The 22,861-nt window shown below is 35.2% G+C and overlaps 3 protein-coding genes and 1 long non-coding RNA gene across 4 annotated transcripts; 3 read left to right on the plus strand and 1 right to left on the minus strand.

Moving 5' to 3' along the window:
• The first annotated feature begins 363 nt into the window (after window positions 1-363).
• On the plus strand, window positions 364-1,784 carry LOC130946879 (glycosyltransferase BC10). Its single transcript, XM_057875764.1, has one exon. The coding sequence runs from the start codon at window positions 551-553 to the stop codon at window positions 1,739-1,741; it is 1,191 nt and encodes a 396-aa protein (XP_057731747.1). The 5' UTR covers window positions 364-550; the 3' UTR covers window positions 1,742-1,784.
• A 10,502-nt stretch (window positions 1,785-12,286) lies between these two features.
• LOC130944184 (uncharacterized) lies at window positions 12,287-13,090 on the plus strand. The gene is made up of 3 exons (XR_009071982.1): window positions 12,287-12,314; window positions 12,857-12,922; window positions 13,006-13,090. It is a non-coding gene; the product is annotated as an uncharacterized LOC130944184 (long non-coding RNA).
• Window positions 13,091-16,411: 3,321 nt separating this feature from the next.
• LOC130946122 (protein FAR1-RELATED SEQUENCE 6-like) lies at window positions 16,412-17,113 on the minus strand. The gene is made up of 2 exons (XM_057874803.1): window positions 16,840-17,113; window positions 16,412-16,575 (listed from the first exon to the last, which is right to left on the minus strand). Exons 1-2 carry the CDS (start codon window positions 17,111-17,113, stop codon window positions 16,412-16,414), a joined length of 438 nt encoding a protein of 145 aa, XP_057730786.1.
• A 2,572-nt stretch (window positions 17,114-19,685) lies between these two features.
• Window positions 19,686-21,035, plus strand: LOC130946589 (glycosyltransferase BC10-like). The gene has a single exon (XM_057875384.1). It carries the CDS (start codon window positions 19,729-19,731, stop codon window positions 20,875-20,877), a length of 1,149 nt encoding a protein of 382 aa, XP_057731367.1. The 5' UTR covers window positions 19,686-19,728; the 3' UTR covers window positions 20,878-21,035.
• The last annotated feature ends 1,826 nt before the right edge of the window (window positions 21,036-22,861 follow it).

The following is a 22,861-nucleotide window of genomic DNA, read 5'->3' on the forward strand; positions in this document are numbered from 1 at the left end:
ATCAGACGGCTGAGATTTACCCATTACTTATTATAGCAGTATTAGTTATCCTTTTCTTCCTTAGAAGTAAGCAGTATTAGACTATTAGTTATCTGTTTTATATGAGGACATACATAATGTCAATGGACACTGGTCCTAGCTAACCTCGAATTAAATAATTACTTTCCCTTGTTTGCCAAGGGAGGCTCAGAAAAGGGGAAACAAAAAAAGGACACCTAGAAAGTCGAAAGAGCACTCCAAATATTAGTTATTTATAGCATGCAATAAGTGAGTGACCAGAACAAAAACAGACAGAAATAAGTATCGCTCACCCAGTCCAATAAAATTCAATCTGAGTTGTATAAAATTCGTAAATTATGACCATTTCGCATAATAGTGCCTTCCCAGGCTAATTCCGCCATCAATTTAGCAAAATCGTATCCCTTTCATTTCATGTTCATCCCCTCTTTATGGTACTCAATACTCGATTTTCAAGGTTGTTTCCCAATATAAAAAACGGGGCAAAAAAAAAAATCTGCTTTTTTATTGGTAAAATTTTTAAACTCTGAAAATGCTATCACCAAACTCTTTCTCTCTTCTTTTTGCTATTCTTCTATGCTTACCTTTGGCCATTGTGTTCACCACCACCACAACCACCACCATAACCACCTCCACTACTACAATCACAATTACAAAGAACACCACTATCACCACCGCCAAACTCTTTCATGACCCAAACCCACCAATCCCAAATCTCACAACCACCTTCTACATCAAACATCCCAACAACACATCACGCCAACCACCGCCACCGCCACCATCTGAAGCAGTGGCGGAGTATAACGACGATGGAGAAGAGAAAGAACTCTTCCGTATGGCTTCACGTGCAAAACGAAAACCCACTAACACTAAAAAACTAGCGTTCATGTTCCTCACAACAACGCCACTTCCATTCGCACCTTTATGGGAATCGTTTTTCAACAAATCACCGAGAAATCTCTACAACATTTACGTCCACGCGGACCCCACATTCTCCTATGACCCACCGTTTTCCGGTGTTTTCCGCAACCGCACAATCCCTTCAAAACCCACCGCTAGATACACTCCCACACTCGCAGCGGCGGCGCGTAGATTGCTCGCACGCGCCCTCATCCACGACCGCAACAACCACATGTTCCTCCTTCTCTCCCCTTCTTGCATCCCACTTCACTCCTTCAACTTCACATACTCCACGCTCGCTCACTCGCGCAAGAGCTTCATCGAGATCCTCACCAACGAAACTGGTTCCTATGATCGATGGGCGGCGCGTGGAGATCACGTGATGCTTCCAGAGGTGACACTCGGCGATTTTCGGATTGGGTCTCAGTTTTGGGCCTTGACACGTAAGCATGCGAGATTAGTAGTCTCGGAAACGAGACTTTGGTCAAAGTTCAAGTTGCCATGTGTGCGTTGGGACACGTGTTACCCGGAGGAGAATTACTTTCCTACCCTTTTGGCCATGTGGGACTCGAGAGGATGCGTGCACGCTACGCTCACGCATGTCGATTGGAGTGGGAGTGAGGATGGGCACCCTCGAATGTACCAGAAGGAGAATGTTGGGCCTGAATTGTTTTGGGCCTTGAGAAAGGGTAGGCCCAGATACGGTGATGGTGGTAGAGAAATACGTAGGCGCCGTGACCCCTTTCTCTTTGCAAGGAAGTTCGCCCCTGACTCACTTCAGGCATTGATGCAAATTGCAGATGACTTTATTTTGAGAGATTAGTCCTATTATATAAAAGTAAATGTACATGCATATATATAATAGGGATTTGCTCTTAAATATTCGATATTGTGTAACTGAATTGGTTAAAATTTGATTTGACAAGATAGAATTTTATTTGACAGATTTAAGTTGGTTATAATTTTTTAATAGAGTATTAATTTAATATCAACGTTTTTTTTCACTAAATAGAAAAGAAAGAAAAAGAAAATACAGAGACAAAACCAAATTAATTAGTTAGGTTCAAATCTAAATCTATTAGATGTTGAAATTTATTTTATAGTTAATTTCAATTCGAGTGAATGTTTGCGCTAGAAGCAGCTGCTTTAGTCATACAATTTGCAACATTATTTGCATTTTTCTGAATTAAAAGAATAGAGACTTTTCAATTTCAATTCATAACTTCTTATATATACTTTGTCAAATTTCATTTCGAAATATTTTTTTCCATCATTCTTTGGTTTACTAAGAAAACAGCTTTCAAATAATATGTTTTACAAATAACCTCACGAAATTTACTATCCCAAACTAGAAGTAAACTTCTCTAAATCGCATATAATTTAATAAAAAGAACACTGCACACTTCGACTTTTCCAATGCAACCTTTCAACCAACATCCATCAAAATTGCGAATGATACAACCAAAACCAGCATAGTCAAAAGGAGAAAAACAACTAGCATAACAATTCAATTTAACAGTATGAACTGGAGGTAGAACCCAATGCAAACAAAGTGAAGGAGGAGACAAATATTGATGCATAGCAATAATAGTGTGGAACTCTAACTACGAATCAAACTCACCACTTTACTAGCACTCCAAGAGTCATATGTATTAAATAAGTCATGATTCATACTTCTCCAAATCCACCAGATGGTCGAAAAGAAAAGAAAAATATCTCCAATCCTTGCACTTCTGTAGAGGCAATCACGTAAATTCGAGTTATCTGAATACATGCCTAAAATGTTCCAGACCTCCTTGGCACTAGGGCACTCCTGAAAACAATGAAGAATAGATTTAGAACCATTCTGACACCGATGACAAGTGCTAGATAGAGTTAAGCCACGACCCAAACGAAACTCTACTATAGGAATAGCGTTATGAAGATTGAGCCAAATCAAGAACTTCTATTTCTCAGAAATATGTAGTCGTCATACCCACAACCAATTATCACGCTCATTCCAGTTAAACTTTCTAAAAGATGCCACACCTCATGACCAACTTGAACTCTCTCCAGCATTCAAATCCGGATTATAAGCATTCAAACACTGTTTGACATCTTCTGAAATGTTAGAGAAAATATCATAGAGATTCTATTGACCATCTTTCTAAATATCTCTAATAGTTAAATAAGAGTCAGATATATGTACAAAAGGGACATCTTGAGCAATTGAGTCCTCAATACTCCAATTGTCAAACCAAAAAGATTGATCAAATGCCCAATGCACCAAGAGAAGGCATCGTTAAGAGCACAAAAAACTTTTGAGATACTCTTCCAAACATGAGAAGCGTTGCAAGGGACAGGCCATCTAAAACTCCCTCATTGCTCAGATACTTCACCCTCAATAAAGCAACCTAAGGATTGTCCTAAAATTGAAAAGTTGTCAAACCAATTTATCAAATAAAGATATATTAGCACACGCAGGATCTCTAACACCCAGGCTACCAAATTTCTTTGGAGTGACTACGGTCCTCCAATTAACAAGAGAAAGACCTCTGCTATCAACTTAACCCTTCTAAAGGAACTGTCTCATCATAGAAGACAATTTATCGCAAACCCAATTTGGAAAAAAAGATAACTGCATATGATAGATAGGAATGGATGCTGCAACAGAATTGATTAGGCAAAGTCTCCCTACTTTATTTAGAAGCCTTTCTTTCCAATTAGCTAATCTTCCCTTCACCTTTTCAATCACTGAATGAAGAGAAGCCCTATTGGTACGGGAATGATTAAGATTAACTCCAAGATATCTTCCTAAGTTCAAAGCAAAATGTATTGAAGAAACACTAGTAAAAATATCTCTTCTACAAGCAGTCACATTTTTAGAACAAAAAATTTTAGACTTTTCAAGATTTACTTTCATGGTAGATGCCTTGCAAAAAATGTTAAGAGAATACATAACCATTTGAACCTGACTCTTTTTAGTCTGACAGAAAAGTAAGAGATCATCTGTAAACATCAAATGAGAAAATTTCGGGCCACCCCTAGTGACAGAAACTAGTTTCCAAACACCCTCGACCACCTTATGAGATATATAGCAAGCAAGTCTTTCCATACAAAGCACAAATAAGTAAGGAGACATTGGATCACCCAATCGAAGCCCCCTTCTAGGAGCAAAACTATGAAATCTATTCACATTTCATATAATAGAAAGAGATGATGCACAGACACAATTCATCAAATTAACAATGATGATAGAAAAACCAAAAGCAATGAGAGTACTCTTTAAAACCTCTAATCCACCCTATCATAAGCTTTTTCAAGATCAATTTTAAAAGTAAGAGTATATTTTTTCGATTTTGTGTGCTTCATGAAATTTCAGAATTTTTTGGGCCACAATAATATTATCAGAAGCACCACGACTCGGAATAAAACCTCCTTAGAAAGGACTAACAATATCTGAAAGAAAGGGTCGAAGTCAATTAGTCAATAGTTTGGTGATAATTTTATAAACAACATTACACAAGCTAATAGGCCTGAAATCCTTTATAAAGATAGGGTTATCAATTTTAGGAATAAGTACAATCAGATTTTCCATGATGCTAGGATTTAAATATTCTCCCAAAAAAATGCTCCAGACAATATTCCAAATCTCAGTGCCTACTATCTCCTAATATTCTTTAAAAAAATAAGTTTGAAAGCCATATGGACCACGAGTCTTAAAACGGCCCATACTGAATACTGTTGACTTGACTTTCACAAAAAAGACAAGGTTAATTAACTTAGCACAAGCCTCGGTGCTTAGAGTGGACATCGGAACATCCCCTAAATAATCCACCTCAACCTCTTCCGTTGTACCAAAGAGATTCTTGTAAAAAGAGAGGGATTCTTCCTGGAGAATATCTGGATTAGTAGACCAAGACTCATCTCTAACATATAATCCATGTACTCTATTATAGTTTTTACGTACCAAAGTCTGAAGATGAAAGAATTTAGTATTTCTACCTCCATACCTGATCCACTGTTCTCTATATTTTTAGTACCGAAAAAGTTCCTCTTGCAATGAAAGCCTATTGTAATATTCCCTTATTTCAGCTTCTTTAATTTTCAAGGACAACACATCGATAACTTCCAAACGCCGTTGAATTTGATCAATCTGATATTTTAACTTAATTTTTCGAACAAAAATATTACCAAAAATCTTTGAGTTAAAGTTCAAAGAAACCTGTTGAACTATCTTAAGTCTTTCAGTAATGCTTCCAAACCCTTGATTCTAAACCTTAATAATAACATGTTTATAAGAAGGGTGTGTTGCTCACGCAGCCTAAAACCTAAAAGGACGAGAACCTTTCACTCTGCGACCACCATGACAACAAACTAAAATAGGACAATGATCAGAATGAAGCCTGTTAAGAATTTCAGAATAACCCTCAAAAAATATTATCATCCACGCCTCATTAATTAGTACTTTATCCAATTTTGTAGCCAAATTCCTACTAACCTGAACTGTTCTATACCAAGTATATCTCCTACCAACATTTGAACTAAATATTTTAAATTTTTTATTTTAATCCTAAAAAGGTTTAAATAGATTTAATGTTGTTCCACCTCTAAATTTGATATGAATAATTAATAGAGTGAGTAACGTGAACATTAACAATATTTTTAGTTAAGTCAGATTTTTTATTTTTATATGTTAAGAAGACAATAACCAATTTTTTTTGTGATAATATTTTTTCTTTTTATTTTTTTTTTTATAAAATCTCAAACTTAATAATCAATCGTCAATGTTTCAAAATATAAGAAAATTTATATATATTGGTGATAGGTGAAGAGTTGATTTTATTCACATACTGAAATTGGAAGTTATTACATCTTTAATATGTTAATTGTTCATATCAAATTTAATAGCAGAATAATATTAAACCCATTTAAAATTTTTTGGGACTAAAACAAAAAATTTAAAACGTTAGGGACTGCATTAGAATTTAACCCAAATATTGAAGACAAAAAGCTTGAAAATTATTGGTTTTCTAATTTCCAATACCACCCATATTAAATTAATTAAGAAAGAGAGTGTACCTGAATTTGTGTGTATAATCCAAAGGAGTTTGACTCTTTGATTTTTCTCAACCAAATCCTTATGTATCCCAAGTAGGATCAAATTGTAACTTCTCTGATGGGAAAATAACTCCGATTAGCGCCGTGAGATTGGCGCGCGCTGTGTACTGAAAACGTTCTTGAGATTTCAATTGTATTAATTACGTCCTTGAAATTGACAAAAGTGCACTATGTTAATCCCTGATTCATTAACGATGTGATGATATGGCTTGATAACGTGGGCTGTTAGTGACACGTGTCACTTCATAATTTGACCACGTGTAATGGTATGATTATGTGGTGACCAGTGACATGTGGCATGCTGATGTGGATGGTTGTGTCACGTGTCACAATGTTATTTAGCCACGTGTCCGTTTGTGTTATGTGTCGCAATAATATCCATCCACGTGTTGTCCATTGTGTCATCATTGTAGATGCACTAAATTAGTCCCTCACTTTACATCAAGTGACTCATTTTAGTCTTTGCAATTGATTGTCGTACACCAAACTAGTCCATTCACCAGTTTTTTCTCCTTTTTTTCTATAAATTCAAAATTTTCAATATCTTTAAATGCATTAATTTCAATTCTATTTTTCACATTTTAATATGATTTTATTTAAATACAAGTGCTTTTATAAAATATTTTTCTCTTGTGGATACTCCTAACGGCTGTCTTGAAGTTGACGTGAAGACATTTCAAGCACTTTCACTATCATCTCCGACCTATTTCAGTGCTTTTATAAAATACTTTTTCTCTTGTAGATACTCCTAACTGCCATCTTGAAGTTGACGTGAAGGCATTTCAAGCGCTCTCACTACCATCTCCGACCTCTTCAGTCTAGACTGAAGAGGTCGGAGATGGTAGTGAAGGTGTTCGAAGTGCCTTTAGTCTAGTCCATTTACACATAACGAAAACGTGTATTTCATAAAAACAAAAAAAAAATATTTTAATTATTGATTTCTTGTTTAAAAACACATTTTTTTAATAAAAAATGTGTCTAATCAATCATATAATTTTTTTTATAATAACATACTTATATATTACAAAATTTATCAATGTTAAATTATTATAAAAAAATTATATAATTAAAACTAAAATTTTAAAAATTTTTAGAAAGCACTCTTATTCAAACAATATAGGACAAAATAAAATTAAAATTAGTGCATTCAAGTCATTGAAAATTTTAAATTAAAAAATGAGAAAAAACTAGTGAATGGACTAGTTTAGTGTACGCCATTCAATTTAAGGAACTAAAATGAGTCACTTAATACAAAGTGAGAGACTAATTTGGTGCATCTACAATGATGACACAATAGACGACACGTGGACGAATACTGTTGCGACACATGGCACAAACGAACACGTGACCAAATAGCACTGTGACACGTGGTACAACCATCCACATCAGCATGTCACGTGTCACTGGTCATCATATCATCATACCATTACATGTAGTCAATCCATAGAGTGACATGTATCACTAACAAGTAACAACCCACATCATCAAGCCATGTCATCACGTCGTTAATGAAAAATGGGTCAGGTCTAACGTGATACTTTTTTCAATCTCAAGAACATAATTAGTGCAATTGAAATCTCAAAGACAATTTTAGTGCACAACACCAATCTCAAAGACCATTATGAGTTTAACTCCAATACTGTATCATGTTTATCATTTCATAGGAGAAAAAAAAACAATGCAAATCGTTTTATATCATTTAAAAAAGAAAAAAGTATAAATAAATAATACATATTGTAAATAATGTGAACCACGATTAAAAAAAATAAAATTAAAATTAAAATTAAAACTTTTAATTAATTAAATAATTATTAACAAATTTTAAAATTTAAAAAATTAAGATTAACACATAAATATATTCACACTACATACGATTATTTATAATCTTATTATAATTTTATTTCCAATGTGCGACGTAACTCAGATAGTCCCTCTCCATTTAAATTTTTTTTTAGTGTCGTTAAAATATTTAAAGAAAATGATAAACATTAAAGATATTTTTTATTTATTTTTATCTCACATATTCAGATAGGAAAGAAAAAGTTACACCAACTACCAATATGCTAAGATTGAGAATGGATCATTATAAATTAATATATTTCCTATTTAATTGAAAGCACGCAGTCAACCAAGATTCAGATTGGATTTTATCATTAACATTTACTCCTTTTATTTTAGGCTTTTTTTATTTAAATAAAATAAATTACTTATTTATTCAAATAAATTGTAATACACATTTTATTATTTTAAACATTTAGTTATATTTTTGTTGACGAAAGAAAAAACAAAAACAAAAATTACGTTGTTTACATTAGTACTGACAGTAAAAATAGTATTAAAGTTTTTTTTTGTATTTCTAATGGAACAATTGTTTCTCTTTTATTTTCTCAATCAAATAAAAAACAAGATGAGAAAATAAATTACGTGCAAACTGAAAGTGAGAGGTGACAATAATTATTTCTCTCATCTCTTTTTTGTATTTTCGTTGGCAGTGATTGAAAAATGTGGGAGACTCCATTTTCGTTAGTAGTTACCACAAAGATACAACAAAAAAAATTCACTGTTATTTTCGCTGTCAACACCACCGTAAATATTGTAGTTTTTGTCTTGACTTTTTTTTGTTAAATACAAACTAAATGTTTAAAATAGCAAAATTGTGTATTAGGATTTAAATTGGTTAATAAATGTTTTATTTTATTTTATTTAAATATAATATCCTTTTTATTTTAACACATTTGTCACTTTTCAGTTTTTGAATTTTAATTTTTATATTAAAATCTAAATATATTTGAATATAATTTATATTTAAGTTACATCAAATTTTTAATGTACTAAAATTTTAAAACTATATGGATACGTTGACACAATAGAATAATGTATTATTTATTTAAAGCATGCAATCTAAAGATATTAATGTCTTCCTTATTTACACACAATCATCGGTGATAGGTCAAACTAAATAAAAGCACCAAATAATCCATTCAAATTAGATTAAATCAATTCAACGGTAAATAATCGTATTCTCGGTTTCCAAATAATTGTCAATTTTTAAAAATTTATCTATTAAAAGATAGAAAGTATTACAAGTTATCAAATGTAACACATAATCTATAATAGGGGGTGTCAAAAATCTCCGAGAGGCGAAAATTTTTGCGGAAATCGTCTTGGATAGGACTCTAATAGTGGAGAATTTTTTTCATGGAGATGGGAATGAGGAGCGACATTCCTCTGAGACAGGCGCGGGAATTCGAGCGGAAATCTTCGTCCCATTCTCGATAATTTTCCAAATTTTTTAACTTACTTAATAACTCTTACTTTATTTCTAATATATGGTTTTTTTAGTAATTTCACTCATTGAAAAATCCTAACCATATTGTTCAAGATTTTATTTTATGGACTATAATTTGCTATGTTATATTTCTGGACTTATAATTTTCGATAAGATATATTTGTGTGTTTGTAATAATATTTTGTAGTTTATTTTTTTATTTTTTTTGGTATTTTTTATTATAATTTTCATATAAATATTACGGGCCTGCTACACATACAAGCTTACAAGCTTACAAGTTGGCCAAGCCCAAATACAACTCACGCGCATGAAGAGAGGTTACATAGAGCGTCACATTCACGCGCTCAACACTCAAACGGTTACGTATGCTACGAGTTATGACAGACTCTTCCACTTCTTCCACTTCTTCCACTTCCCAAAGCGATTCGAAAAGAAGGAAATCCCTCCATTTTCGAGCGAAAATCGACGTTCAAAATATACAACTCGTTGTTCGAAACCTCCATCAAAACACCATCAAACTCTCCATCAAGAATCTGAAGAGAAAACAAAGCAACAAAACTCGACGTAAGTTCATTAAGATTCGTGTATATTTTCCAGATTACAAACTACGTTTTACCTTTCTTATACGTCGTTGTTCTAGGGTTTACTGTTATTCTTGTTTCTTTGTTACACTGTTCTTCTACGTTGTTGTTCTAGATTTTTGGGGCTATATTCCGTAGATTGGGGGTGTATACTGCTTGACCTTGTAATGTGGCTTGATATTGAAGCATGTTTGAGTGATATCTGACTAATATATATGGATGTATCTGAATAATATCCATGCGTGTATCTCACTGTTATCAATGGGTGTATTTTGTTGTTATCTTTGGGTGTATCTGACTCATATATATGGGTGTATCTTACTGTTATCAATGGGTGTACTTTATTGTTATTAATGGGTGTATCTGACTCATATATATATGGGTGTATCTTACTGATATCTTTGGGTGTATTTTTCGTTTCAGAGAAAATGGCAGCAAGAAACCAAACAAAAGACCTTAAGTGTGCCACACATCTCCTGAGTGATAAGTTTAGAAACATGACTGAGGAGAAAAGGGCAATTGTGAGGGATCTCGGATTCGGTGGGTTGATGCACATCCCACCACTAAGGGTGGATCACCAACTCTTAAGGGAGCTGGCAAACAACTTCAAACTTGGGGAGAACAGACTGAAGACAGGATATGGTTCTTTCCAAATAACACCAAGAAAAATAGGTCATGCACTTGGCATCAATGCAACAGGTAACTAGCTTAAAATTATAGGTGTATATTAAGTTGTTGCTTGGGTCTATTTAAGTTGATGCTTGGGTGTTTTTGAACCGACTTGGATACTTTGTTGTCTTCCTTTTTGTAGGAGATCTATTTCCTGAGAAAGTTGAGTATAAGAAACTTTCTGATGATGACAAAATAATTTATAGAAGATTCCAGGGTAAGACCCTCAAAAGTCTTACTGATGAAATGATGGAAATCGGCGTTGGCAACGAAGAGGATATTCATCCTCTACATACAGATGGCGTTCCTTTTGCCAACGACGATAAACAAAATATCGCCCATGCACCTGGCCCCAATTTTTAAGATGGACGACATATCAGAGAGAAACTGGGGGGGCATGTTTTGACCTTCATGGTCAAGGGCATCACAGACTACCAGGAGAAGAAGAAGAAATCAATTAATGGCTGCCTCTTTGCCCTCATGATAATCTACTTTCATTTTTCAAAAAACAAAGGCAAGAACAGGACTCAAAGACCACCAAAGCCCTGGATTGCCAACTGGACTAAGGAGCAGTTGGTGGAAAAAATGTCTGCAGAAAGACAGGAAATTTTGGTAAGTAAACATAATAAGTTGGGTGTATTTTATTTACCTGAATGCTGCTAACTAAAATATCTCATGTTTCAGGGGATTCTGAAGATAGCAGAGACAAGAGAAAAAATGAAAAAAAAAAGAAAAAAAAAGAAAAAAAAAACAAGAAATTAAAAAAACAAAAAAAGGAAGGCGAGTCCAACTTCGTCTTCGCAGACAGAAACTACTGACAGTGACACTTCTATCTCTGAGTCTGAGGCTCAAGAAGACTCAGAGGATTCAGGAAGAAAACACCCCAGCAAAAAGGGGAAAAAGTAAGTACCATACTTGGGTGTAATTTCTTTTTCGATTTGGGTGTATTTTGTTTGATCACGTTGGGTGTATGTAGTTTATTAACCAGGGTGTGTTTCGTTTGCTGCGTTGGGTGTATATTGTATATTCAGTTGGGTGTATCTCGTGAATTCAGTTGGGTGTATTTTTAGTATGTTCTAAATGATGATTGTTTGCCTTCCAGAATAGACTCCAGAAAAAGAAAGCAGAGGCAAGAGGAGTCAGATTCTGATTCAGAATCTGAATCTGAACCAAGTGATGAGTAATGTCCTGAAATTATTACTCCTTTCTTTTGGCTTTATTATAAAGATTTCGTGTATTAATTGAAGTGTCTATTATTAACTTATAGGAGCGAAGAATCATCACCTGCAGAGAAGGAGAAGAAAAAGAAAAAAACAAAAATAACACCAAAAGAGTAAGCACTTCTTTCATTAATATTCTGTGATAAAATTAATTTTTTATTTCTGATTGGTATTCTTTTTTTTCCACCCAGAACACAACAAGAAAAGAAAAAAGTTATTGTGGAGGATTCACCTCCTGAAGAAGATCAATACTTTGACGGGTACAGTACCTCGTAAGCTATATTACGGTCTATCATCGTAATTATTTTTGTTAACATCTTATTTTATGAATGTAGTGAGAGATATGAAATATCAAGTGACGAAATCGATGAATGGCTAAGGGGAAACGTTGATAAATCTGCTGCAGAGGGGTATGTCTTGCGGGGCTGTGTATTTGAGATTTTGGTGTGTTTTGTTTGCTAATAATTGTATCTTGTTTCGCAGGGAGAACCAAGCTGACCTGCGATCAACAGAAGGTCGCTATGTGTCCTCTGAAACGTAAGAAGCTTTATTATTTAATAAAATCTTGTTATCATGATTTGGATGTATTTTGTGGAACCATTTGGGTTTATTTTGTGGATCAAGTTGGGTGTATGTTGTTTACTAGGGATATTTCGTTTGTTTTGTTGGGTGTATATTGTCCATTCGGTTGGTTGTATCTTGTGCATTCATTTGGGTGTATTTTATACCTGTATCTTATTTGGTCTGAATAACATGAAATCTGTTTAGACTATTGGCTGTGAACTTGGGAAGTGATGATCCTTCCTCTCAAGGACGCACAGAACAGAGTAGCGTAAACCAGCCATCACAGAGCATGTAATTTCTCTTTTAAATAACCGTTACTTTTGTTCTTCTATTACCTTCTACTTCTAATTCTGTATATATTTTTTTAGAAAAAAAAGCCCTTTATTATTTTATTCAAGAAAAAAAAGGCAGCAAAAAAAAGCAAAAACTGCAACTATGTAAGTTCTCAAAAAACAAAGCCTGTCTTCTTTTTGAATTGTTCGGGTGTATTTTTTACCTTTTTTGGGTTATTTTAGGTTGAGTCCGACTGACTCGAATATGATGGTTGTGAGGGAACAAACACCGTCGGAAGCGCTTGCAATGTGAGTTTTCCAAGAATATTTCCACCTTATAACCTTATTATTTTCAAAGGCGTTGTTAACCTTTCATTTTTCTTCTTGTTTAGAGTCCCGATCCAGGTTTTTGTGCCGGCATCCCAAACAACCCCTGAGACAGATTTCGAACCAACCCCTATGCTACGGATTGAAGGGACTACAGAAACGTAAGAAATAGTATTGGGTGTATATTTGTTTAGGGTTTGGGTGTATATTTGCTAACAGTTTGGGTGTATATTGTTCCTGATCAATTTTTTTTTACACCATGATTAATTTTATGTAACTGTGCAGCACTCCTGAATCCCCCAAACAACTTCAAGAAACCACACCCACGCTTCCCCCAGCTCCAACTAAAATGTAAGTTCATCAGACTAAAATCAATCTTTGCTTATCATCCGTATATTATTATTCTTGCTCTTATTCTTATACATCATGATGCAGTCATCCAGCCGCAGAAGACGCTGCTGCGCTGTTGATGATGGCACGGACAGCAACCTATGTTCCTAAAACAGATTCAGGGATGCCATCATTCAGCCTTGGACTAACTGATTCAAGCCAGGAGGGGGCGTCAATGCAGGAGACAGAAAGGGAAAAATCTCCAGAAACTGCAAGTATGCTAGAACAATTAGACACTTTGGTCCAAAAACTAGCAAACAATGCGGCGAAGGGAACAAACGAAAGTCCACAAATTCAGAGGGAGACTGGGGGAGAAAGTTCTGCAAAGTTTGAAACTCCAGGGGGAATAAATCAAATTACAGATGATATGAAACAAAAGTGCTACATCTGGGGGACGAGACTGAAGGAAGACGCAAATGGCAATACTGATGAGTATGAGGAGATTTGCACTCTGATTGGCAAAGGAGAATACATTTTGATCAGATCGCACCTTGCATCCCTCCAGGCAAAAAGTGATATAGAATCTCAGGTAATATTAGACTAACATTAATGTTTTTACACCAAAGTAAACTGCAATGTTTATTAATGTAAAATTGATTTCGGCATATATTTCTAGATTGTATCTGCCATCTGCCTCATCCTAAACCAGAAAAATGAAAAGAGGTTTCAGGAACAAATATACTGTCTCCCCTCCGATATTGTGGTAAGTGTTACTTCTACGAACTTTGGGTGTATTTTCTGCATTGATTTGGGTGTATTTTTTGGGTTCGATTGGGTGTAAGTTGTGTATTTTCAGTATTTCATTTCTTATTTCGCAATTGTTGCAGAGCATGGCACTTTCGGATCACCCAAAGGGGGAATTCATATCCCCGAAAACGAAAAAGGAATTCAGGGTGGAAGCCTACCAAGTTTCATTCACTTCATAGATAGAAAAAAATTAAGTTCGCATCCATATGTAAGTTTTCGTTTGCTAAATTTGTTAGTACGCTTATTTATTTACTTATATGCCAAATAAAATAACACACTGTTGAAATGTGGCAATCCTTCAGATTTTTGCTCCTGTTTGCCACTCGGGACATTGGTGGTTATGGCTAATAAATACAACAAAGCGGAAATGTCAAATACTTGACCCGCTACACAAAAAAGCTCCAAGCGATGAGAGAAAGGACATTAATAAATTCACTGTAAGTTGCCTCTGTCTTCTTTACTTTAATAGATAGGTCTATTTCGAAGGTTGTGTTGGGTGTATATTCTATATTCAGTTGGGTGTATCCTGTGCATTCATTCGGGTGTATTAATGATTTGTTTTGGTATTTAAGGGATATGTATTTTCAAGATTGATAACATATGCCGGCGGGAAACCTCTGGAGAAAGGCGAGAAGGAAAAGGAAATTAAAGCATCATATGTTAAAATATCAGGCCAAAAAACAAGGTATAAATTTGTGACTCTGAACATTAAACTTTCCTAAATGAGATTTGTAATTTATTTTCTTCGTTTTCAGCTATGACTGCGCTATCTACGTTATGAAGTGGCTTGAGTTAATTGAGCCGGAAAACATCAAAAAGGGGAAGTATGAATGGGATAATTGGCCACAGATAACTGTCTTTAGAAATATATAACTCTGTATTACTTTACTGAATTAATATTGCTGTTTAAACAGAATATACTTTTTAATTGTAGGAGGAGGTGGACCACTATAGAGTGGAGTATGCTTCCCAGATACTATTCAGTGAGATGAATAAACAGAGAGATCGGGCAATTAGAGAGAGTAGTGCTATAAGACTGTCGAAGCCATCCTCTGTATTATTGAGTCCGTTTTGTCAGATTAATTCTGCTGATATAGAAACTGGGTAATCCAACTGCTGCGTAGTTTGTAAATTAAACAAATGATGTAAATATTTGCCAATTATCAACAACTTCTATTCCATGTATATTTTTTCCCATAGTTAAACTATCTATGCTGGTAAACTGTCTGTGATGTATTTAAAAACTGTATTACAGGTGGTAAACGCAAATTATAAACTTTTACACCCAACGCAAGTCTAATAATACACCCAAGATTGCATAAACTATACACCCAACTGTCTGCCCTATACTCAAAATGTATGAATTACATGTACTAAAATATGAAGAAAAACATCAAATGAAATATACACCCATAACCTGCGATTTTTTACAGCTTTTATTCTATATGTATCTATATATGTGTCTATATGTAAATTGTGAATTAACAAAAATACACCCAAAAGAAACAGTGCTTTTACACCCATATTCTATAAAACTATACACCCAAAGAGTTATCCCCTGCTGCTGGAACCCTGAGCTGATAATTCATAACGTGTCCTTGATATTGGTTGGAATTTGAATGCGCCACTGATGCAGCATCGAACACGTTTATCTGAATATAACACTCACACATTAGCTAAACTATTAACGAGAAAAATAAACTCAATTGCCACAAATTTAAAGAACATTTCCTTGTACCTCGCTTAAAACTTTCGTCTTCTTCTTCTTTGTGGCATTTGCAATCTGTTTCTCTAGCTTTGAACCTAGCATGTTTTTTGGACGTCCTCTTGTTCGAATCCTTGGCGGGCTTTGAAGCTCGTTAACGGATTCCAAGTTGGCGTCTTCGTGGGATAAAGAAGATCTCCCCTTCCTTTTGGCTTTTAATGCTTCCATCTCGGCCATGACGTTATCGTACGCACGGTATAGAATTGCAGTCAGCTCCTCCGATTCGGAGGCAAATTCGCAAATATTTTGCGAACGAAAAACCAACTGGTCGAACCTCTTGCTTCTTGGCTCCATTAGTGGCTCATCGTGGCTGCTCTTGATGTGTGTGTGTCGCCTCTTTACCTTCTTGCTCCATCGTTCCAGTATATATCTAGGGGACACTTGGCTTACTTGTTCGAAGCTTAACACGCTTAGTGCGTGACGGCACAGTATCCCTCTCGACTCGAATAATAAGCATTGGCATTTTACCTCGGCTGCGACTGAGTCGTAGGTAACAGCGAACTTGTTGAATATTGAGCTGGAAACTTGTTCTCCGACTTCGTATATTGAATAGCCTAGAGCGGAATTCTTTAATCTGGTGATGCAATTCGCCTTTCCTCTGAATTGTGCTTGGACTTTCTTAAACTTTGCATGAGTGTACGCATCTTGAAACTGAGTTTCAATAGAGGATTTGGTTGCATACGGTATGACCGTATGAAAATCTGCAGCGTCTGATTCTCTCTCTGCTTGCTCCCTGCTTCCAAGGCAATTATCGTATTGTTTGACGAACTGAATAAGCGAGCTGTTCCGGGTGATGTACTTGTTAAAAAATGAATGCATGCTCTCGCTCCTTTGTGTGCTTCTCATCCCTGCCCAGAAGTGGTGATCCAGATAGATAGGAACCCATATGTGACGGTCTTCATACAGATCTGCATAATACACCCAAACACAGACTGTAAAATACACCCGAGAAAACATACAATATACACCTCTGCTGCAGATTTTAAAAACACATTACCTGAAAGCCACTTGTTGTCCGCAAGACCAAAATTTAGCAGAAAATCGTTCCAATTCCTATCGAATGAGTCTTTGCTATGAGAGTTCGAAACAACATGGCTCATTTCTTGTTCGATATCAGCATGTCCCTTGTACCCATTTAATTTGCTTGGAATCTTCTTCATGATGTGCCAAATACACCAGCGGTGAACTGTTGTTGGCATACAGGCCTCTAAAGCCCTTTTCATTGATGCGCACTGATCGGTGACAAACCCTTTCAGAGCGTTTCCTCCCATGCAACGAAGCCAGCATTGAAATAACCATTTGAATGATTCAATTTCTTCGTTCTTCATCAAAGAGCATCCGAGAAGTGTTGACTGACCGTGGTGATTCACCCCGACAAAAGAACCACAGACCAAATTAAACCTGAAACAAATTACCATGGTCCAGAATGCAAAATCATTAGGTACACCCCAACAAATGCTTCGAAATACACCCAATGAAACAGCCAATATACACCTCTGCTGCGGATTCGTAAAAATAAATTAATTTAGCATCATAAACAGGGACAGTTTGTTACCTGTTTGTATTGTAGGTGGTATCGAATGAAATGACGTCTCCGAAATACTCAAAGGCGGCTCTGCTTCTTGCATCGGCGCAAAAAGCCAGCTTAATCGATTGATCCTCCTCGAGTTCGAGCTCAAAAAAGAAATTCGGATTCTTCTCTTTCATTCTTAAGAAATATTTCCCGAATTCCTTTGCATCTTCTTGTTCGGAAACATTCCGCACTTCCCTGGTAATGTAATTCCTCACGTCCTTTTCGATAAAGTTTAACTCGCGGTGACCCCCGGCACCCGCAACAAATGATTGGTAGGTTTTGCTTGGTCTGATACCGGCCTCCTCGTTATTCTCTATCGTACGACGAATGGACATGCTTAGTTCCCTGTGCTGTTTGAGCATCTCTGCTTTGCTTGGACAGCAGGGGTGTGAATGATCCAGCACAACCTTTGAAATCATCCAAGCACCGACATCCTTCAATGTGTGTATATAAATTCTTGCAGGACAGTTTAGACCGGCTGTCGGATTGGTCTTCTTGGTCGGAGATATTTTAGATTTCCATTTTTCCTCTCTGCTACATATAATCAGTTGATTCTTAATCTCGTTTCCCTTCCTATTTGTGCACCGAACTCTTGTAGAGAAACCTGCAGCCTTGGCGTAGTCCCTGTAAAATTTTCCAGCATCTTCAAGGGTGGTAAAGGTCATTCCGACCTTCGGAACAAGCTCGTCATCAACAACCGAGAGAGGCTGCACAATACACCGTGTCAGAACTGTAAATACACCCATAGATATGATTCAAATATACCCAATTATGTCTAATATGATACACCCGAGCCGCAACAACTCAACAACAGAATGACCTTTAAAGCCATAAACTGTAAATACACAGGCTGCAGAATACACCATATCAAAAACTAAAAAAACACCCAATCATGTCTGATATAATACACCTGAACAACAACAACTCAATTAAAATAACAAAAAATCAGTAAAGTGTAGATACACCCACACTTCTAGCTAAAATACACCCAAAGAAGAATTGATCTACACCCGAGCGTCTGCTATAAATTCCAGGTAATTAATCACAACTAATACATTGACGTCTTACTTTCACAATCAATATTCAGCAATTTTTCAAGTACACAATGCTATACAAATTACTGAAAGAAAATTTATACTAATCCTATGTAAATCAAACCTCAGGAACTTCGTTAGATTCAAATTCATAATCCACTTCGCCTGGATTCAGCTGACAATCTGAGGTTGAATGATCCATTATCTTCAAAACGAGTTCAAACTTTGATTTCAGAAAACAACAAATCAAAATAGAAAACGAAGCTCGAATTGCAGAAAAGGAAAAAGATAACGTAAACGAAGAACATACCAGTGAGAAAACGAGAGGAAAAGAACGATGGAGAAGAAGGAGGGAAGACGCGCGAGAAGAAGAACAACCAAATCTCAAAATAACGAAAACGAAGAAGGAAACAAATATTTTAAATTTGGTAGTTAGATATACGCGGCATGTTATATAGCGCGTGTAATCAACGTACGTGGAGTAGCGCGTATTTTGATTTTATTGTTTAATGAGCTTGTAAAGCATACAAGCCCTAATGACTTGTATGCAGAACTTTTCCGTAAATATTAAATATAGGGAGATGAGGAATGAGACCCCGTAAAAAACGTGAAAAACGAGGATGAAGACAATTATTCTTTCATGAGAAAAAATGAGATAGAGATGGGGATTAGTTCCGAGGCGAAGACGAAAAATAGGGAGGCATCTTCCGTCCCCGTTTCCGTCCCATTGACATCCCTAATCTATAGAAGTATTATAATTTTATTTTCTTTGTCAATGTGTATGTGGCTGCTTTTTATTCTACAAATTTACTTGAAAAACTAAAAAATATATAAAAAAAAGGTCAAGTGACTAGTATTTCTTTTTCTTATATTTGAACTAATACTAGTTAATTTTTTTTTTCACTTTAAATGTTGGTTCTAGCAATTCCAAAACCATATACAATCGTTAACAAAACAAAACAAACAAGAAACTTACCTTATTCTTTCTCTTCCCCTGTTCTTCCAATATCCCTCTCATCTGATCATTTAATTAAAAAATTTTAATTAAAATATAATATACTTATTATATTAAATCACTCTAAATTTCTTATCATTACACGCATTTAATATGCATTTATACCTTTGAAACTTGATTTGACCATCAACCTACCAATTTAATGTTATCCATATTATTCGTCTCTAGTTATTATAATCGCTTTTGACCATCAACTTATTACCAACCATATATATTCCATTTCATCCCTCTGGGCTCCCAGAGACTCAACCCTCCCAATTTCAAATGTCTCCCTCAATTAACAAGTGCAAAACTAGTTCATCATTATTAAGATTTAAAATCCAAAAATTGCTATTATCAAACCCACTAAGATCTCTCCTATGTGCGATCCTTCTGTGTTTACCTTTAGTCATTGTATTCACCACCACCACCTCCACCAAAAATGTTACCAATCGTTTCATTCATAACCTACCCAACAACAACACACTTCAATTAACGGAGTACAAGGAAGATGAAATAGAAAAAGAGTTGCTTCGAGTGGCTTCAAACACCAACCCAAACCCCTCATCCACTAACCCTAAGAAACTAGCGTTTATGTTCCTCACAACATCGACTCTCCCATTCGCCCCTTTGTGGGAATCGTTCTTTAAGCAAGCCCCAAAAACACACTTCACCATCTACGTTCACGTGGACGAGACTAGCTCCATTTGGAAGCCACACCCCTTCAGTGTCTTCCATAACCGCATCATTCCCTCCAAGCCCACTGCTAGAAACTCTCCCACACTTGCTGCAGCAGCGCGCAGGTTACTCGCATGCGCTCTTGTGGACGATCCAGACAACTATATGTTCCTACTTCTCTCTGCTTCGTGCATTCCACTACACTCTTTTCGCTTCACGTACCACACGCTTGCAAACTCAAACAAAAGCTTTATCGAGATGACTCCACAGGATTTAGGGTCGTTTTACCGATGGGTTGTGCGTGGGGCACACGTGATGCTCCCGGAGGTAAGGTACGAGGAGTTTCGAACCGGGTCTCAATTTTGGTCGTTGACACGTAAGCATGCAATGTTGATTGTGTCAGACACAAGGGTTTGGTCAAAATTCAAATTGCCGTGCTTGTTTTACTTTTTGGAGATTTGTTATCCGGAGGAGAGTTACTTTCCTACCCTTATGAATATGTTGGACACCAAAGGGTGCGTGCATGCCACGCTCACCTACGTGGATTGGACTGGAAGCGATGGCGGGCACCCTCGAATGTTTGAGAAGGACGAAATCGGGCCTCAGTTGATTTCGGCCTTGAGGACGGCTAGGCCCAAATATGGTGACGACGATGATGGCAAACGACATGATCCGTTTTTATTTGCGAGAAAGTTTTCTTCGGACTCACTACAAGCTTTGATGGCCATAGCAGATCACGTAATCTTTAAGGATTAGTTAAGAACTTAAGGTTGCAAAGGGTGATTGTGGCTTGGATACTAGTGGCAAAGTTATTTGTCTTCTAAGATGTCGCACCAAGTTTAATTTTTAGCGATAGTTGAATTGTGATTAAAGAACTTTGTGGGGTCGTTGTGAGTGGATTTGTATGTATGACAAAAAAAGTTTACAAAGGGTAAAATGCATTCCTTTTTCTTTTTACCTCATAATATTTATAAAAATTTATAATGCTACCCTATATACTATCATTACAAGAGACACGACGAATAGCAGCGATTTTTTAAAAAAATTTCCGCAAAACAGCATACTAGTGATTATGAGAGCGTTGTGATTTAGGGTGCGAATATGTGATTTTGCGACAATTTACAAGAACCGCTGGTATAACTGTTACAAATCAAATAATTGATTTTTCAGCAGTTGCATAACTACCACTATTTTAGTATTTGAATTTTCAAAAAAAATATGTGGCGGCCACAAATTTATGTGGGATTTTTTGTTTTAAAAAATGCGACGATTTTGAACCACCGCAATTTTATACATGAGCTTCCAAAAAAAACAGACTATTATAAGAACATTATTTGAAGAGAGTGTAGATTTCGATTGTAAATCTTTTCAAAACCTTTTTTTTTTTTTGTAAATAAAAAACACTTAATTAATTAGATATAAAACTGCTTGTCAACACATACAAAACAAATATAAATGACTTGCTAGCATAACCTTCCCTTATAATAAAAAAACAAGATTATATCACTAGCTCATACACATGAATAAATTTATGAAGCCATTTCACAATTTAAAACAAAATAAATGATCAATTTTCCATCCTTTTGTTGTAACCTTATAATCAGTTTCCCATCCTTTGAACCAACTGCAATGCTGCAATCCATATGCAATGTGCCAAGTACTTTCATTTACAGCATGAACAAGCAAGGAATTAATCATAATAAACAAACAAAGCATAAAATGGAAAGTTAGAGGCCGCCATCAATAGAAGAAAATAATTTGATCATAATAAACAGGAAGCAAAGAACACAATAGAACAAACACCTCTTTTTTGGAAAATGAGAAATTTATTATCAATGCATATTTTGCCTAGTTCTTTAGCTACAAACAAGTAAGCAACAAGGAATTATAAACCTCTCCAGACAGATTGGATGAAAAAGAGTAGTTAATAATTTTAAATGGGATAGTTGGTAAAAGTAATGTCGCGCTAAAACAAAAGCACCTCAAAAGTGATCATCTTGGGTGAGTTTGACTGTTTCAATTTAGTATTATTATTAAAAGTCAACTTATAAATAAAACAATATTTGATAGAAAAAATATCACCATATAAAATAATTTAGTAGAAGTAAGTCCAATTAACTAACCTAGAGTGTAAGGGAAAGAAGGGTCTTCATAAACTCTTGTGCGAAAATAGACATCAATGAAGTTAACCCCATTTGCTTTGTGTTTCACAAGAACCTCGCCTTCTTTAGGCTCTCCAATTTCCACATCCTCTCACTTCAAAACCTGCCATCAATTGATAACAACAAAAATACTTAACAGAACCATGAAACAAACCTCAGAAGCACCATCCAAATCTTCAATAATTCAACAATTCATACTCAAATATGACGATTTTCAATCTATTTATATATGGTTTGCATTAAGGAATCATAGAAACAAAAAGCATCACTTTAGAGAGAGAGAGAGAGTTATTAACTTTATTTAATTTATTTTATAATTTTTATTTTTATTCTTCTTTTAGTTATTAACTTTATTTATTTTATTTTACAATTTCGTATATATAATTAAATTATGTGACTTATTTTTTAAAATAAAGATGGTTCTATTGACAAATATTATTTTAAGCAATTTTATTGATGAAGTTAAAAATTAAAAAATAATGAAAAAAATTATATTATAATTTGACTATTTTTTATTTATATTTAATTTTTTAATTATTATTTTTTAATTAATTTTAATGAATTTTATTTTTCAAAAA

Source organism: Arachis stenosperma, chromosome 8, assembly GCF_014773155.1.
Source record: "Arachis stenosperma cultivar V10309 chromosome 8, arast.V10309.gnm1.PFL2, whole genome shotgun sequence".
Classification (NCBI taxonomy): domain Eukaryota; kingdom Viridiplantae; phylum Streptophyta; class Magnoliopsida; order Fabales; family Fabaceae; genus Arachis; species Arachis stenosperma.

Bases quoted from the DNA above. Each gene is read 5' to 3' on its own strand.
- LOC130946879 (XM_057875764.1), top strand. From the start codon at position 551: ATGCTATCACCAAACTCTTTCTCTCTTCTTTTTGCTATTCTTCTATGC.
- LOC130946122 (XM_057874803.1), bottom strand. From the start codon at position 17,113: ATGGGAGGAAACGCTCTGAAAGGGTTTGTCACCGATCAGTGCGCATCA. The intron at 16,576-16,839 runs GTAATGTGTTTT...CCTTGGAAGCAG, and splicing joins GGACAACAAGTGGCTTTCAG to GGAGCAAGCAGAGAGAGAAT.
- LOC130946589 (XM_057875384.1), top strand. From the start codon at position 19,729: ATGTCTCCCTCAATTAACAAGTGCAAAACTAGTTCATCATTATTAAGA.